The sequence below is a fragment of the Triturus cristatus genome, chromosome 8 (assembly GCF_964204655.1).
Source record: "Triturus cristatus chromosome 8, aTriCri1.1, whole genome shotgun sequence".
NCBI classification, from domain to species: Eukaryota; Metazoa; Chordata; class Amphibia; order Caudata; family Salamandridae; genus Triturus; species Triturus cristatus.
In genome coordinates this window covers 1,222,739,531-1,222,757,869 of record NC_140591.1, presented here as the reverse complement: position 1 = coordinate 1,222,757,869, position 18,339 = coordinate 1,222,739,531, and the positions used below count along the sequence as shown (strand labels likewise).

The window sequence follows — 18,339 nt, the reverse complement described above, 5'->3', positions numbered from 1 at the left end:
ACTGTATATTTGGCATTATGCAGAAGGTATTCCTACCATATGTAATAGTGATATACTAGAAAGATGAATCAGTTCAAGAAAATATGGGTGATCGAAGATTAAAGCATATTGCATGATTGTCAGGAAGATGTGCTAAAGCTGTGAAGGAGTGAAAGAGGATACAGTAGGCTGAAAAGAGAGAGCCCATATTGCCAAGTGAGTAGTTTAAGGGGATACCAAAACACAGAAGGATCATCAAGGAAGAAGGAACCGAGTAAGGACAAGTTATTGTGCTATTGTTGGAGAAGTATGAGTTGCATGAAGAATGGTAAAAATGTCCCTTTAATCTATAATAACATGACATAGATGAATATTCATATAAAGAGGTGGGGAGAAGATAGGAGGAAAAGATTCAGTAATTTGTAACATGAGTTTTGCTAGGGTAAAGATTGAGATGGTTAGAGATTCAGCTTTTCTGTTTAACACAGTTACCAATGAAGGTAAGCAAGGACATTTAAAAAAAAGCATAGTTTGAAATTCAGTTCCAAAAGTGTTAATCCTGATATTGTAATGGCGAATCCATTACCTTGTTGGTTTATCACAATTGAGAATGTGAATTTGAAGAGAGGAAGGCAATGGAAAAATTGTATATGTGCAACAGAGGGCCATCAGTGCAGAGATGGATAGGCCACAGTAAATTATGGATACGGTTTGGTATCGATAGGGATGTACAGATATAAGGAGTGCCACAGCTGTGTATTTGGATTCAGAAGGAATTTACAAATGCATTTAATGGTACCATTTTATGTTGAAGGGGTTTATCCATTGCACTCATAAAACGTATGCAGTCCCAAAATACATTGGGTTAAAAATATTCCTTTGACAGGAAGACTGGACGTTGAACTAGAACTTAAATGATTGGATAATTCAGATATAATAGCATTCACAGAGTTGTCCTTGAGGATGCACCCTTTAGCGTTGCCCAACGGGCAATAGGAAAATTCTGCATGTGTGTGAGCATATATGGGATAAATTACCCCGTGTTGTACATGATAAGGATATTGAAAGTCACAGAGGAATTCCATGACTATTTAAAGAAATGAGGCTGAAGGCCAAGTTCCTTTATAAGGTTAAGGAATTCCAAGGTGGCTTGTAATGTCCTTATCATGTATCGCAAGGGCAAAATTATCTCTTCACCTTTCCCACAAACCACATACCTCAAGAGCACATAGCTCTTTCATATAAAGTAGAAGACGTTTGAAAACATGAAGAATAAAAGTAGAATCTCTAGTGCTAAATTAAACAAATCCAAAATAGTTAGAGATATTTGTTGCAAGAAAATATTAGAATCAGTTTGATACAAGTCATGGTTTTTTTTCCTATAAAAGGTGCAGATGTTCAGAATGTGTAGAAACATATAGAGAGATTCTAATTTTTCCATAATTACCTAAGGAGTGCGAAAATTAACAAACAAATCAACACGCGGTATGGGCTTAGAAGCGTGCACACTGGTGTGTCATCCTGGTTATCAGTTACTTTTGGTTAAAGTGCACTCTACTCTCAGTAGTCCCACGCCACTGGGCCATTTGTCTTCCAAAATATAACCTCAATCCAGGAGAAGCACCTATATCAATAATCTTCCCAAGTTTATTGCTTCATAGTAACCACATTCAAAGAAAGTCCATAGGCAGTCTTCATATATATCCAATTAGTATGTTTTATTTCACAACTAACATTTTATAAATCCAGATCAAATCACAAAAGTCAATCCAGCCTACGCGTTTCATCCACACTGAACATCGTCAGGGCTGTAAATTATAAAAACAGATACATCAGTGATCATTCCAAAGTTCATTTTCTCCACTTTTCATATTCAAAAAACTATTTTACTTTTCAATCACCTAAATCCACAATATCCATCCCTGCCTATATTCAATCTTGAATCAAATAGCATGTATGTGACTACCTCGTGAGAACACATCCTTGTTTAATGCAGTGCACATCATGCACAATAATGCCTATAGTAAGCACTCATCACAGTTCCATCTGACAATGTCATCCCTCTATTGTCAGGCCTCATAGTACCTCTCCATCTATGGTCTCAATTAGATCTGGACCTCCTTCGTCCTCTACCAACCCTGCACATCCCTTCAATCAGCCTCGTTATTGATTTCATTCATGCATTAGTCAATAGTCCAGAATCACGTGTACCAATCGATCACCCCAATACCGGTGCTCCATTCCTTACATATATACACTCAAGGACCCATATTGTCCATGTGTTACCTCCAAAAGTTGCTGCTGTGCGATTATTCCAGGATACCCTGGGCTTTATTCATCAGTCCCTTTAATCAGGTGTCTTATCTATGGAAAAAACTTAAATAATGTATGCTGTCAGTCCAAAGCTGACAGGTGTTCACTAAAAGCCCCTTTTTTAATCTCCTTTCAAAACCGTCCCCACCCATCTCCTGCATTGCTCTTTATAAAATGTCAACACTATTCTTCATAATGCCACGGGACCCGCCCTACCTGAGCCCCGGCATGCCCCCCCTCAAGAGATTCCTCCTCCCGGTACTTGCTCTGACCTGTAAAGCCGTGTGTTCACATCCAACGCTTGTGTTCGTCCGGCCGGTGTGATAATTCCCGCCATAATCTCTACCACAACTCCTGCCTGCTATTTGTAGAACCTCACTCTCCAATCAAAGAGCGGATTTTCAATCCTTGGTTTAACCTACTCAAAACGGTTTCCTCTCTGGTCCTCATCAATTTGTCAATCCTACCTCGCCAATCACAGAGCAGTAATGACAATCCCTGGTTAAACCTATTCCAACAGGATTTCCTCTCTGGTCCTCACCATCACAGCAACCTTATATGCTGTCTGATCTCACAGCGCCTGCCAATTAAAAGTCAGCTGGCCACCACGCGGCGAACAGTCTCTTCGGGCCACTGATTACGAGTCACTATCCCCCTCCAGTGCAGAAGATCCGCAGCGGCTAAATTCCACAGGACCTCATGACCCTATTACATGACGCTGCAATCACCATTGTCAATTCCCTTCATGCCCGTTTACCCACATGACAAAATACCGTCCACGACGGCAAAGTGCTGATCGTTCTATAAGTGGTGTGGCCAAACCTCCCTATCCACCAACTTTCTATGCCACAGCATTTTTTTCTGTTTCGGCAATATTTGCAGATTTCCTTAGATTTTCTCCCTCTGCAGACCGTATCTACAACGTCACTCCTTTCGATTTACAAGGTCAGATAAAAAATGATATACTAAAAAAACTCAACTCCATTATTCAAACACCCTAGATGCAATGCTTCCTGTAGACTGTCCTGTCCATTGTAATCCCTCATCACTTCACTTTTGGCTCACATAATCAAAACTTTCAATTGGTGTACGTCATACACAAACTGTAATTATCACTATTATTTCCCATAGTGTCTCACATTCCCCCTGAACTACTCGTCAACAAATACTGAAAACCAGCCATGTTGCCCATCCATCACATCAAAGCCCGCAACCATAATGCAATGCACCCTAGTTCTAGATCTCATTGATGCCTTTGTCTGGCATGGATTCTTCTACAACCACTAGGGAGACACATCAACTCTATAACCTGTCTACTCACGCTGTGGCAGTGCCTGACCACCCCCTGTTTATAGAAAGTAATGGAAAAAGAGGTGGAAGAGCAGAGAAAGTACAAGGAGTACTGTGGCAAGAAAAATTGAGTCCTCATCCTGAGAACCACCCCCTCTTCTTTGGACAACTCCTGGTGGCCCGCAGTGCTTGGAGCCCCCTAACATCCATCGACCACGCATGTATCCTTGGCATCATTCTTGACTTTTCACTCTCAATGAACCGCCAAATCAATGCTGTCTCATCCTCCTACTTCCATACGCTCCGCCTGCTTCGAAAGATTTTTAAGCGGATCCCCACTAAGTCCAGAAGAACAGTCACCCAGGCGCTCGTCAGCAGCAAACTTGACTACAGCAATGTACTCGGCCGGCACCACCCAGAAGCTCCAAAAGAAATTGCAAAGTATCCCGAACTCTCCTAGACATCTCCCGCAACAGCCAGATCTCCGATCACCTGAGAATCCTCCATTTGTCCCTAATCAACAAAAGAATCACCTTCAAGCTCCTCACACACGTATACAAGGCCCTCCACAAAATCAGACCTGCATACCTCAACCACCACCTCTCCTCCTTCACTCCCACCAGACACCTCCGCTCCACCAAACTGGCCATGGCAACTATTCCACAGATCCGCAAGACCACGGCCAGAGGAAAATATTTCCCCTACCTCGCCGCAAAGACCTGGAACTCTCTTCCTCTACATCTCAGGCAATCACTCTCACAGACTCAACTCAGGAAGGACCTGAAGACCTGGCTCTTGATCTGAACTGGCTCTTGGACTGAACTGCAGAACCAACACCCCAGCCCCTTGAGACCCTAACGGGTGATTAGCCGTGCTCTAAAGAACCCTGATTGATTGATTAATGGAATGTTTTGTAATGAGTTGAGGATTGGTGAGTATAGTTCTCTAAGTGCCCTCATTTAGGGCACTTAGTGGCTTCTAGTGGTACTGATTTACTACATCAAAGCATTATTAAATAAACCCTCCTTGGATTCCATACTTCATGTTTGGATCTGGCATGGACTGGAATAGCATATCAGTCAGCAGGTGGCACACCCTCACATTATGTGATCAAGTCTCTGATCCCATTTAAGAGGCAAAACATCTTACTAACACCCTTTCTGTGGATATCTGCAGTGATGTTGGTTCTTTTCACTGTACAGAGATCACCACTGGGCCAGTGGCCATTTCTAAAACTGATGGATGGAGTCTGTCAGGAAGGCGGCGGTAATGTCTTTCATCACACTGATGGCATTCCATCTGTCAAACATTAGACCTGGTCCTTAGTAGACACATTGCAGTGGTGCAGTGGAGGCATCACTCCCAACAAAAATCTTAGGCATCATAGTGAGAAATTATTGGCTTTGAGATATATAAAGAAATGTTTGAGGTGGGCAGGAGAAGTGCACATAAAAACTCACACTGCATGTTGTCAAATGTGCAATGGTTCATTAGTGGTACTCTAACTAATAAGGTGCAAAGCGCATGATGGTTTACATATTGAAATTATTGCTAAAGGCAATAATCGCTGGCTCACACTGACTCTAGTAAGAGGGTAAGAGAAGACACTTGGAGGGCAGTCCAGAATACATATGCACGCTAAAAAGACTGCTCACAACCTAATGAGGGCAGTTTTCAAAAGAGAGGTAAAACCTCACCATTGTCAAACAGGAGTAGTAAAGATCGAGGACTAACTGCCAAATCTAAGATTCCTGAATATAGATCACAACCATACACTATATAATAAGATGGCTGTTCCAATAGAAAGCAAGAAAAAAACTTAAATAAGGTAAAATAAAAATATGAAAGTCCACAAATGTGGAGCAGCTAAGGGTATTAGCAATTGAAGATGGCATTACCACTATCCCAAAGGATATTGCTGATGTGCAGGGATCAATCACAAAACTTGACTGAAAATATATAGAAAAGGAAGAATGATACCTCAGAAACAATGTATGTCTAACACCTACTCAGGGAGGTCTGCTACTGCTTTAAAAATTAAATATTGTTAGCAGATTATTACAGTATATCGAATTAACAAGTTAAATGTAAAATACAATTTTTTAAAACACCCCGTAAATTTGTAGGAATGTAAAAATGGAGATTAAAAATTAAGTTGGTATCCTTAGCTTGATTCATGGGAGCAGCAGAAGTAAAGCAAACATAAGCTAGCATGGACAATTAGTGACCTCTATTGAAGTTGATGAACTTCCCTCTCCATTAAATTGAAAAAGAAATTGCTTAGGCTTCGAGTTTTGATTTAGTGGGGTTCAACAGAAGTCAACATTTTAAGAAGCGCGTACTGGAATAATGTTTTCTTTTTGAATTGTTTACATATTCATACATCTATTTTGACAATGTTTGAAAGTACTGGACAGAACATATCAAGTGATGACTTATTGTTCTTAACAAATATAACTGAAAATCTTTTTTCTTTTCATACGTTATGGCTTTTCATATTGGTAATTGTCACACTATGGCAGCTTACATAGGCAACCACAGGGCAAGTTTGCTCAACTGAGGTAGTAGGAATAGGGTATTTTATAATGCCCTTAACAAACATCTTGTAAAATTATCTTTACTCTTCACGAATTTTGCCACCTCAAACTCCACACAGGAAGACCAAAATGACAACAATCCAATCAGTAGAAGTCGAGACATGAACTTTTAAAGAATAAATCCAAAACTGTGGTAAGAAGTCAATAGCGCCTAAAGGTTTCTTGAGGTCACAAGGGATGGAGCTAAATCCACAGTTCAGGCCGACCTCAATGGAGGGCAGACCGGCTATGAGACTCATGCAGCTCCCACTGAAAAAGTACCTTGGATAGAGCACAGTGTCGACACTAAGGGCAGGATGCGTCAAACTTTTCCATGCAGTCAGGTCACTGAGTCGTCGTCGAGCTCTGTTGAAATGTAGGCAATGCGTCACTTTCGAGCCATGCAGAGCGTCGGCAGTGGGCTGTGCATGCTGTAGAACAGCTGTCATCAAACAGCCTCTGCGTTGGCTTTAAAGGGCAATGCATCTGCTCCAACTGGCGCATCAGAGAACAGCAGGCAGCAGGGCAGCTCATCAAAGCAGAGAGAAGCTCTGAGAACAATCATTTATGGCAAAATGGCAATCCTTACAGCATAGGATCAGAGCCCAGGAATTATACCCAAATATGCCTTTGAAGTAGGGAGTGACTTCAAAACAGCTCCTTGAAATGTAAAGGCCCCCTTTCATCCCTGCCCTGCCTGCGAGGCTATCTGTGGGTGATAATCAGTTCTTTGTGTGGGGACAGGACACAGCCTATTCAGATGTAAGTGTGAGCTCCTTCTCTCCCTTCCTGCCAAGGAAGGCTATCAGAATGCAGATGGGTCCTCTGTCACACCCACCATTCCTGTGTGTGGCTGGCTAGCGGGAATGCACAAAGCATATCTGTCACCCAACCCAGACATGTATTGGAGACAGGCTGCACGTACACAGAGCTAAGTTAAGAGCAGAGAAATGTCCACTTTCTAAAAGTAAAATACACACAGATTATGGACGCAATGCAGAGCACATCAAACATTCACCCCCGAAACCGGTCCCAGGATGCTTGCTTCTGGTCCAGGGAGGACCTGGCTTGGCAGTTTGGTCTGGACTGTTCCCATGAGGCACAGGGTCAAGACTGATTTTGATATGGCTGGGTCTAAACTGGGATGGAATGGTGAGCAAAAGAACGATGGATTTAACCCAGATCTATTGACTAGGGGACAATATTTGATTCACCCTGCATTCCGTCCATCATCTGTGTGTCTTTTGCTTTTTCACCCTAAGTGCGCCGGGTATGCCCAGATATAGGTCCCGGGCTTACTGTATCACTGGATTCAAGCTAGCCTGGCTGATATGGGGTGATGCCCGAAACCGGTCCCAGGATGCTTGTTTCCGGTCCGGGGAGGACCTGGCATGGCAGTTCGGTCTGGACTGTTCCCTTGAGGCACAGGGTCAAGACTGATTTACATATGGCTGGGTCTAAACAAGGGTGGCATGGTGAGCAAAAGAACAATGGATTTAACCCAGATCTATTGATTGGGGGAGAATGTTTGATTCACCCTGCATTCCGTCCATCATCCGTGTTTCTTTTGCTTTCTCTACCTAAGTGCACCTGGTATGCCCAGACGTGGATCCCGGGCTTACTGTCACTGGATTCAAGCTAGCCTCGGTAATGAGGGGTGATACACCGAAATTGGTCCAAGATGCTTGTTACCGGTCCAGGTAGGACCTGGCTTGGCAGGTCGGTCTGGACTGTTCCCATGAAGCACAGGGAATCTCCTTGTGTTTGCTTTGTTCGCCCTAAGTTGGCAGGGTATGCCCAGACTTGGGTCCCTTGCTCACTTTGCCACTGGATTCAAGCTAGCCTGGCTGATGAAGGGTGTTACCCAGAAACCGGTCCCAGGATGCTTTCTTTCCTGTTCATGGAAGACCTGGCTTGGCAGTTCGGGCTGGACTGTTCCCATGAGGCACAGGGTCAAGACTGATGTGCCTATAGCTGGGTCTAACTGAGGTGGCGAAGTGAGCTAAAGAATAGTGATGGATTCAACCCAGATCTGTAACTGGAGGTGAGTGTCTGAAAGCTTTCAGCACTCTGTCCATCATCTCCTTGTGTTTGCTATGCTAGGTATACAATACAGAGGACAAAATTGTAGTTTGAGTAACTTTTAAAATATGATCAGCTGAGGGGCTATATAGTTTTGACTTTGTGTTTAATGTAAACACGGAGGCAGCTACTTTATTGTTAATTTTAAGATATGTGCTATCTTGAAGAACATCTTTAAATTAACCAAGTAACCAAATAATAGAGGTAAAAAAGAGGAAGTGGTACTCAAAATGGAAGGACCAAGATGGCAGAACTTTTTAGTCTTGTATTTCTGCCTACCAAATAGCATGACCTTGGTTTTGGACTCAATGGCTTCTAGCTTGTGTTTTTAATTCGATATATATATGTAATGTTCTCTGGAGTCTTATTTGTGTGTGGTCGAAAATCACTAGGCCATCAGCATATTGTAAAATGTGTATATTTTGTGGTGACCAATTCTTGGAGGGAATAATCTCACCCTTGAAAGTGCAATGTTTACGACAACTGTATAGACATTGATTAACAATGGGTGTAAAACACAACCATGTTTGAGGCCCCCCAGTTGCTAAGAATTTGGTTTAGGATTCTTCAGCCCTTGCCCGCCTTAACTTTTACACAGGACTTAGAATAAAGAGAGACTATCAACCTCAGTAGGGTTGGTGGTATGCTCCAATTAGCCAGTTTTTTCCACAAGATCTGATGACCGACCCCATCAGAAGCAGCCATATAATCAATAAAACATGCAAATAGAGGAGAACTGTAAGTGAACTCATTGGTGGGCCATGAACCAAAGCTATCAAAGCTACCAAAGCTATTGTCTATCATGCTGCAGTTAGGCCTAAATCCTGTTTGATAGAAAGGAAATATTTGCTTTTGCTCAGACCTTTGCTCAAGTTCATCTAACAAGATCCTTGCATTGGCCTTGGCCTCAACATCCACGAGTGTAATAAGGTAGTGATCTGCTGGATCAGAACTATCCCCCTTCTGGTGTAATGGATGCCATGGATGTAAAAAAGAGCCTCTCCCGGAGTCACACACTGAAGCCAATTGCAAGAAGACATTGAATACTAGTTGGGGAAACTTAACCCAAAATTCAGTGGCATGTTTAATTAATGAATCCAGAATGCCATTAGGACCATGGGCATCGTTTGAAATGCAACTCTTTATTGCCTTCTTTGTGGATGCATCTGTTATAATGTCATTGGAGATGGCAAGGTTATAGATGCTAATTTGATTGTTGGACCCCAGGACCAAGGCTAGGGGGTTAAGGTTATTCGTACCTTGCCCCCTTTTCTTTTTTGTATTTTATTTGGGACCCGGATGAAGCTGAGTTCTAAAGTGTCTATCAACACTTCCTGGTTGAAGTTTTGCCAGCCAATCAGATCTCTGCAGGAGCTTGTCATTATTTGCGAAGGCTTCACGACCCAGGAAGTACAAATCTGGATCCCCTTTAATATCTCGAAAACTACGGAACGAATTAACACCAAATAACAAAAAGCGTGCCTTCTCGACCAAAAGCTACCTTTTTGACAAATTTGGTGTAATTTAGTCCAGCGTTTCGGACTATAGGTATAACTAAAATCTCCATGGGAATTTACATGGGAAATGCACTTTTTTTACCTCCTTTTTTCTTGGGCCCCGCTTCACGGATTGCACTGAAATATTGCAAAGATTCGTCAAACAGCACCAAAGATATAGGCAAGCCAAAAAGCACTTTTTCCTATGGAAACTAGGTCCTAACTGTAACTACCTACTGGCACCCACCAGTAGGAAACATATGTTGATTCTTCCTCATGAGTGTCAACAGTAGCACTTGGAGCGTTATAATTGACTGGTTGACCATTGGCTGTTAACTCTCTTTTTGTTGATGTGATCTAGTTTTTAAACGGAATTTGCAATTTGACCTTTCTTGGGTTTCCCAAAGGACCCTCGCAATATAGTATATCTTCAATTTGCATAATCCTGTTCCATTTAATAACTATTAAGGGCAGAATTGTTGAATATTTTAAACAGTGGATTCCTATTGGTTCTTTATCAGGAGAGTTTTTATTAATGGCCAATTTCAATATTTTTATGAGCTGTTTGCTTGCAAAGTTTTGTTAAATATCAGATATACCTTGTCAATGTTAGCCATTGGTTCTGGGTAAGATGGGAATGAGCAATTAAAACATTGTTTCTAATTATTTTTGTTTTCTTCTTTAAACGTTTTCATTTCCTATGTGTTAAGGGTTTTGAGGGCATAGTTACTTTGTTAGAGCACTGAATGATGGCATTTAGTTGCCTCTGCGTTTGTAACTATGCTGGTCTCAGCTTTCTCAGTAGAATCAGTATGACATTTCAAATGTCGAGGAATGTAGTGGAGTGGAGGTCTCCCAACATGCTCCTTTTATACTATTGATTGTCTTAGAGAAATGTTATTGTTTTAGTTTATCCACTAGTAATGGCAGTCCTTCAATTTCTACACATCTACATCATTTAAGACAAAACCGGTTGGACTAATGATATTGATGACATCCCCTGTATTTATATTCTCACGATGAGGTGAGACATTAGTTGATGATAATTTGATAACAGAGTTGTCAACTTGATCAGTGGCATGATAATGAACCTGAGCAATGGTTTCAACAGATGCTGTTTGTCTTGGATATGATGCTTCAGCAATTTATTTTTCTTTAGATGGAACGTAATCCTGAGAGCGACTGTTATCAATTTTCTTGGAGAGTTTGTCAAAGTAAGAAACAACTGAGTTAGTGGTTGTAACAGAAGGCATAGTGTCAATGTTTTTAGAACTAAGGTCGGTGGGTAACTGTTGGTATGCAGAGAATGTGTCATATCAATGGTCACAGGAGCGTTTATTGATTTTATAAGTTTGCTCTGTGTAGTGGGAAAAGATTAGTGGGATATTTCATAATTGCCTTGTATCATGAACAAAATGAACTTTTATGAGATAGGCAGAGAAAGGATAGCCTTGTTGTTCATATCAGGCAATTCCTTTTCTGAGTCTGTCCTTAAATTGCAAATGTAGGACAGTATAACTCTTGATTTAAAAGTTTGAATGATGAACTTTTACAGGTTTGAGTCATAGGAAAATGTTCAGGAAGAAATAATTAAATCAATTTCTATCAGGGTCACCGGGTCCCCAAACCACAATCACCTTGACGATGGAGGTAGGAGGTTTATTAACAGTCATATTTTGCTGCCGAAGGTGCACTCCTCTCTGGCAACTGTCTATGGCAGTAATTAACAAAAATATATATTAATATGAAGTATACCAAAAATAAATTGCTCTGGCATACCTTCCCCCTCCTCCCGGTCAGTCCACCTTGTTGTGGGGCAGAATTATGTGCAAGGGAAGGATGATATTAGTGCTTTGAAGCATTGGAGTGCTAAATGTTAAAAACGCTGTGCTACCTCCTTCTCCAATATTTATGCCAGTGTTATCCAATGTTATCCATTTGTCAAAAGATTGTCACCAAATTGCCTACGATTTTGTATGCACTGCTGTTTATGTCATTCTCTTGGTGGGCAAAGGAATCTCATAAGGAAAGACTGTTGTGAGACAACCTCATCAACAGGATCCACAGGTGGTCAGGTTGGTACCAGGACCCTCAATGCCACAGGGATCCATGCCTCACCCGCCCGAGTCGCCCCACCCACCCCACCCACTCATCACACCCAGTTCTACAAAGGGGCAAACACAGTTAGCGGAAGGCAGAAGCCCACAGCCCAGGATACCGTGGGTACCTGGATCCCAGATCCCAAAAGTGCTTCTCGGATCTGTGAGAGCAGGATAGCCAAGAAAAGATAGGAAGAGACCCAAAAAAAAGCAAAAGCAGACAAGTTAGGCATCTGTTATTACTTGCTAATAATGGCGAGTCTCTGATTGACCCATAAGTAGAAATGTCCCATTGCAGCAGCTGGCATCAAGGTGTCAGAATATCCAAGCATCAATTTCCCCTCAGCATCAGAATATGTCATAAAATGTCAAAGTACACAAGCACAGCACAGGAGGGAACTTTGTAACGGGACAGAGAAGGTCTTGTTAGATGTGAAGAAATAATGGCTACATGCGTAGGTAGATTAAATATGGATAGTGTGGGTATGGGAAAACAGAGGTTAGGTGGTATTATCCACATCTAAAAAGCAAGCCAAAAACATTTGAACAAAAAAACAGCTCACATGTACATTTAGGAACAACTATATTCAAGGGAAAATTTCTGAGGAATAAAAATTTAAAAATTGCTGATTAGGACACCCCTTTGAAGACTAATGAGTGTTAATAATAAATAATAAACATCTCTATCCAAAATGTAACGTGAACTGCAGAGGGGGAGTTTTTGCAAGTACACAACAAATTCAAAAATGCAAAAAAAAGTTTCATTAAAAATCATTATAGGTCAATTTTTTGTAAAATATAGCCTTGCAAATGTTGAATGTTATGATGAGCAATGTACAAATTAATAATAATAGAAGTGCCAAATAATAGATAGAAAAATATAATAAGATATTTACCAGCTGTGTAACAGGAATTGTTGGGCTGATATTTGGGCATGTTTTGAATACAACGGAATAATGTCACCAAACTGGGATCATCACCAACTACATGAGCCTTTCTCCTCTGTATCAGATGTCCCATTGCAAACCTTGTGTCCTGATACCAAACCTAAAGGGCATAGAAACAGGAATGTTATTAGTGCATCCATATCTGAAAGTAAGGTCCTTATTATATATGTGTTTGGCCTGAACTATAGTCTTACCTGGCCATAAATAAAGAAGTAACCTGTTTCTTTCACTAATATATTATTTTTCCGTTCTTCAAGGGCTTCTCCTCTTTTGAAGCTAAGGATCCAAGGGACAGTGCTTGAGGTACCTAAAGGAGAACAAACACTCAATAAGAAGATACATATTTGGTGTAGTGGAGAAAACACTGCCAAAGTAAAACTTTGCATATCAGTAGAACAAAATGTGAAATATCACAGTACCGCTGTGTTGGGGCAATGCATCTTCATAACACATGTTGGGAGATGGCTTGATCCCCATAGTCTAATCAAGCCAGAAAACCCCTACCTGTGTGATGACCAGTGCACTACATGCACTGGTTACCCATGATATTTTTAAGGATGTAAGAGTGGGATTTTGAGATAATTTATTGCAGAAATTATAGCTTTAGTCCTCTGTATGGTTTATCAATAAAAAGCAGATTGGGTGTATGTTAGAGTATAATTACAAAAATATAGTTTGACAATAATTTACGTTCTAAATTTTGTTTACAAAAGGTTTGTTCCATTGGTGTATCTCTGTTACTGAGTCAAATGGTGCTATACTTTTGAAAACTATATTTAGGACGCAATATTTCTGTCAGACAAAATTTGGGTTAAGATATTCTTGCACCATACTCCAAGACCTTCTTACAACGAACGTGCAGTACAATTTAAGTATGCGATGGGAGAAAAGGTTTATTTCCTTGATAACAAGATAAAGCAAAAGCTTACCCATTGGGATTACTCTACCCAACAGACGTTTTTCCTAATTCATTTCTTTTAAAAGAACATTTCTGACGTATGATTTTAATGACATTTCCCAGTGCTAATAATATTTTCACATAATGTACTAGCAAAGTGATGCTCATTTTTTTGTCCAGCACTGAAGAGCATTTGATGAGTGGCAGCCACAAACAATATAGATGAATACTGTTAGATATTAAATACAGGAAATCTGAGTGTTAAGCTATAGGAGAGACACCATACTCTCAGCTACCACTAAGCCAGAAAAATCTGACTTCTAATAGGTAATCTGGTTTCTGTATGCTCTTGGTAGCTTAGCTCACAAAGCAAGGCTCGTCTGAGAAAAATACATGTAGTACAAGTAAAACAACACAAAAATAACTCCATATTTAGGAAATACCGAATCTTACTGTTCCTAACCAATTTGGATGTAGGAATTAAGAGCTATAGTCAAAATATGCTTCATTGAAAACAAAATAAAAGAAAATGAAAAACAGTGTTAACTTTTGGGGTGTAGTAGAAACCATAAAAAGTAAAATTTCTGACAAATATTAAGGAAACCTAACTTTTAGAAAGCTACCTTTTCCCTGCCTAAAGCCTCTGGAGTCTCTAGCTGCAGCCCTCTGATTACTCAAGCCCTGATGAGGTGTGAAAACTGTTCCTAGAGCAAAGACAAAGGCCTTGTATGGGGAGGTGTTTTGCTCCTCTGGCAGGATGACCATTTGGGATGTGCCTTGAACTTAATTCAATTCACTTGGAGTGAATAGAGAACCAGGTCAACTCATTACCCTGGCTCGTCCACCTCTGAGAAGGCATATAGACTATGCATAAGGGGATAATGGTTTCACAGTCTTGGATTCAGACAGAGAGGGGCACAGTGAGACAGTTTGAAGTAGAGCAGACAGGAACTACGGCAAAGGTGGATGGGGTTACTCATGGTAACTTCTATCCCATTGGTTAAGGAGGGGCCAGGTGTCACCCCCAACCACAGACTAGTGCCAGGCATAAAGGTGGCATTTGATGGTACCCTCTTCAGAACACTTTCTTGACATGAGGAAGAACAGAAGAAGGCTGGACCTGCTGTGTGTGACCTGGAGGAGCCCTGAAGGACTGGATCTGCTCCTTGTTATTCCTTTGACAAACAAGTGGACTCCAAGGGTCATAAGGCTTCCCTACTGTTCAAGCTACAGGGATGCTACAAGCTACAAGAGTCCTTTGTAAAAATTGCCCAACTGACCAGTCCCAATGGGACATGTCCTGGACCTAGCAGTTGGCTGCTGGTGGAGTGAGTCAAGACTTCTCAGAGCTGTTCCTGAGGTTTTGGAACTTTTGGTTGCGTCTAGCTGGACGTCTCCTAGTATGCCTGAAAATATGGGACTAAGAAACATTTTCAACTTCAAGACTTCCAGAGGACAAACCTGTCAAGTCGATCTAACCAAGATGCATTGTTGCTGGGTAGAAGATTCAGGTTTCTCTTGTTTGGAGCTTCTCTGCGGCAGCAAATCTGATTCAAAAGGACCTTGTGGAGAAAGTATCTGGCTTCATAGAACCCTCTTTGGCTACAGCCTGCAACCTTGCCACTGAAGGATTCCCAGCTCGGAAAAATTGGCGAAGTGCCAATATAGGAATCTTGACAGGGTGATAGTGCCAGAAGTAGCTGGCCGGCGAAGGACCTTCTATGGGAATGAAATGTAGTTTTCTCCCACTCCTATCAAAAACCAATGGCTTCACTGGGACTGCATCTGATAGGTAGCCGACCTCATGGCGTCATCCTCAGCGACAGCCTACTGCCTTGCCCCACTGAATATTTTGGACTTCTGTTTTTAAAAATAAGTCCCAATGTAAAACCACAGAATGATTATAAGCTGGTTCCTGTAAGTGGCCGACACTCCACTGTGGGCACCCTCTAATTGCATCTAGGTACCATTATGCAAATGAGAAAACTTTTCTGGGTTATGATATAGTGTCTGGCCGTACCCTTTTTCCTGCCCAAACTGTTTTTCATGACTTCCTCTACCATTTATCACACATTCCTAATGTTCCCTTTTGTACAAATTGCAATCCAGCCCATTCATTACACTTTATCCGGCCCCGGGCGGATATTACGGCTCTAGCCGGAGAGTACGACCCAGCCGGAGAGTACGGTCCTGTTGTAGAGAGTACGCTACGGGTGCAGAGAGTTCGGTGAGTACAGGGCAGAAATTCCAGCCCGAGTGCGGACTTAAAGTTAGGAGTCGTAAGTGCATTCTGTGAATACCAAAAATCGTAAGTGCCTTCTGTGAATACCAAAAGTAGTAAGTTTAGAATTTTGTCTCAGATTAGTTCTGTGAATCAGCCCCCCAATTTCTTACAATAGTGTTTAAAAAAATATTCTTGTTCTTAATCGTAACATTCCTAACCGCTTCACTGGTGGTGATAGTGCTAGTATAGATGTGGTTGTGTAAGAGTATCCATAGGAAAGGTATTTTTCATTTTCTTAATAACTTTGGATCCATTTGAACAATCTGCAGGAAAATTCCCCCCAAAGAGGTTCAATCAATTTGGGTCCTTCGTAGCAAGTTTTATGCAGACCTGTAAAGCGGGGGATAAGAAAAAGGGATGTCCTAAAAGTGTGATTTCCAATTTTTATTACCATAGGCTGTTTTGCTCTTCAATAGAGAAAAAATGGCTGAAAGGAACTACACTAAAGTTGCACAAAGTTTAGTCAATGATTGTGCTTTGATTGGATTGGTGTAAATCAATTCAGTTGTTTTTCAAAATAAAATTAGCATTCAATGGTGAAAATGTTTGTGCTTTTTGATTAATTTACAGAACATTTGACAGATCCTTAGCATGTTTAGCTCACTATATATATATTTTTAAACTTGTGCAAATTCACCTTCACTAAAGGGCAGCACTTTAAAAAAAGGGAGAGTCACAAAGTGTTGATTTTTTATTTACTTTGGCAATGTTTTACAGATCTGCACAGCATTTGGCAAATTTAGCTTACTTGTGATATTTTGAGTTTCATGCAAACCCTTTCGGTGGTGGGAACATTTAAAGGGGTAGTCAAAAAAGTTCCCATATTAACTCCCTTAGGAAAGTTTGCTCCCAGCTACAAAAAGCAACCCTGAAGGAAAATATAGCAAACTTAAAATGAACCTAAAGATTTACTCAGGTAAGTGTTGTTGCTTGGTTTGGAGTAAATCCATTCGACAATTTTCAAGAAAATAGCAGGAAAATAATGTGTGAGTGGATTTGAAGGGAAGGATAAGTGTGCAGAAAGCTCTCGAAGCCAGTTTTGAAGACTTTCCTTGGACCTAAATTTAAAATCAAGTGCCCCCACTCAACAAACAATCTTTTAGTTCCTGTTGTCCATTTTGAGTCCACAGTACCAACAATTTGTCTGCACGCATATTAAAACAGAGTCCACAAGTAAAATTCTTATTCAGGATACAAGTCAGGCTCTAGCGTCAACCTGTGCTACGCATGTTTGAAGGCTGTGCACATCCAGGGTTGGCAGTTTGAGGTTTCAGCAAATTACACCCACTCACCCCCTGCCAGAACTGTGTCCCTGTTGATTGATATTCATGAAAATTCATATACAAAGAGTAAGATAAACATATTAAAGGTTTACCAAATTTCAAGCTGATTTGTGAAACAATAAGACAGTTAATAGTAAAATGTACTCGTTTTAGACCTGCATGTAAATATGACCCCACCCCAGATGAACCAGCACCATTTTTAATACATTAATAGTGAGCTGAACATGCTAAATGTCTGTCAATCAAAGTTATATGCAAATATATATACATTTCTAGATATGCATTATACTGGTGTGGATAGCACCTGTGTAGTTATGGGTGAATCAGATTTTCCAGAGGAAACGATTTTTTTAGTTTCAAAGAACCAGTATAATAATTTCCCCAAAAATGTTCATCCACTTTGAGTTCTTTATGGCATTTTGTGAAGATCTGTCAAGCAGGGGCCAAGAAAAACAGAGGGTCCCAAAATGCAATTTCCCCTCTATATTGTCATAGCATGCTTTGGTCACACAAATAAAATGGCTGAGTAGAATTATACAAATCTTGACACAAAGGTAGAGGTTTTTTGTACGATTGTGCTTTTCTGGGTTTGTGTAAATCTGTACAGTGGTTTTTGAGAAACTAGTCTATAAAGAGATACTCAAGCGCGGCATGAAGAGCTTAACCCTTAGAAAAAGTTAGAGATATATTGACAGCTGAAGATCCATGGATACCATTGGATCATAAAATAAAAATAAAAAACAAAACCTATTGGCCAAGAGAGCGTTTCCTCCTGTCAGCCAGTTCAGACCTGCAGAAAGAGTCTTTGCATTCAAAAGGATCTTATTGGTATTGCAATATTGAAAGAAAATGCAGTGGCAGCCATTACAGGACTCAGGGAACCCTGAAAAACATATACAGGGGCAGAGTGAGCACACTGTTAGCCCCAGGCTGACATGGAGCAGTCTCAAAGGGAATTCTAAATTTAAAATTTTAAAAAAATATATGCACTGAGCGCGCCTTCTGCAGTTCTCTTGCCTCTTTCTGTACCTCATTTGCCTGTTTTTCACCTCTGTTGCTTCTTTTATACTACTGTTGCTTCTTTTTCCATCT

At 40.8% G+C, this 18,339-nt stretch overlaps 1 protein-coding gene across 2 annotated transcripts in view; it reads right to left on the bottom strand.

Annotated features, from left to right (window-relative positions):
• Positions 1-18,339, bottom strand: part of TNFSF13B (TNF superfamily member 13b) — a 178,286-nt gene that overhangs the window by 69,977 nt on the left and 89,970 nt on the right. For both annotated transcript variants that reach the window (XM_085622903.1, XM_085622904.1), the window contains exons 4-5: positions 12,977-13,089; positions 12,732-12,882 (exon numbers count right to left, since the gene is read on the bottom strand). In XM_085622903.1, coding sequence (XP_085479029.1) covers positions 12,732-12,882; positions 12,977-13,089 — 264 coding nt within the window. The remainder of the gene's footprint in view (positions 1-12,731; positions 12,883-12,976; positions 13,090-18,339) is intronic.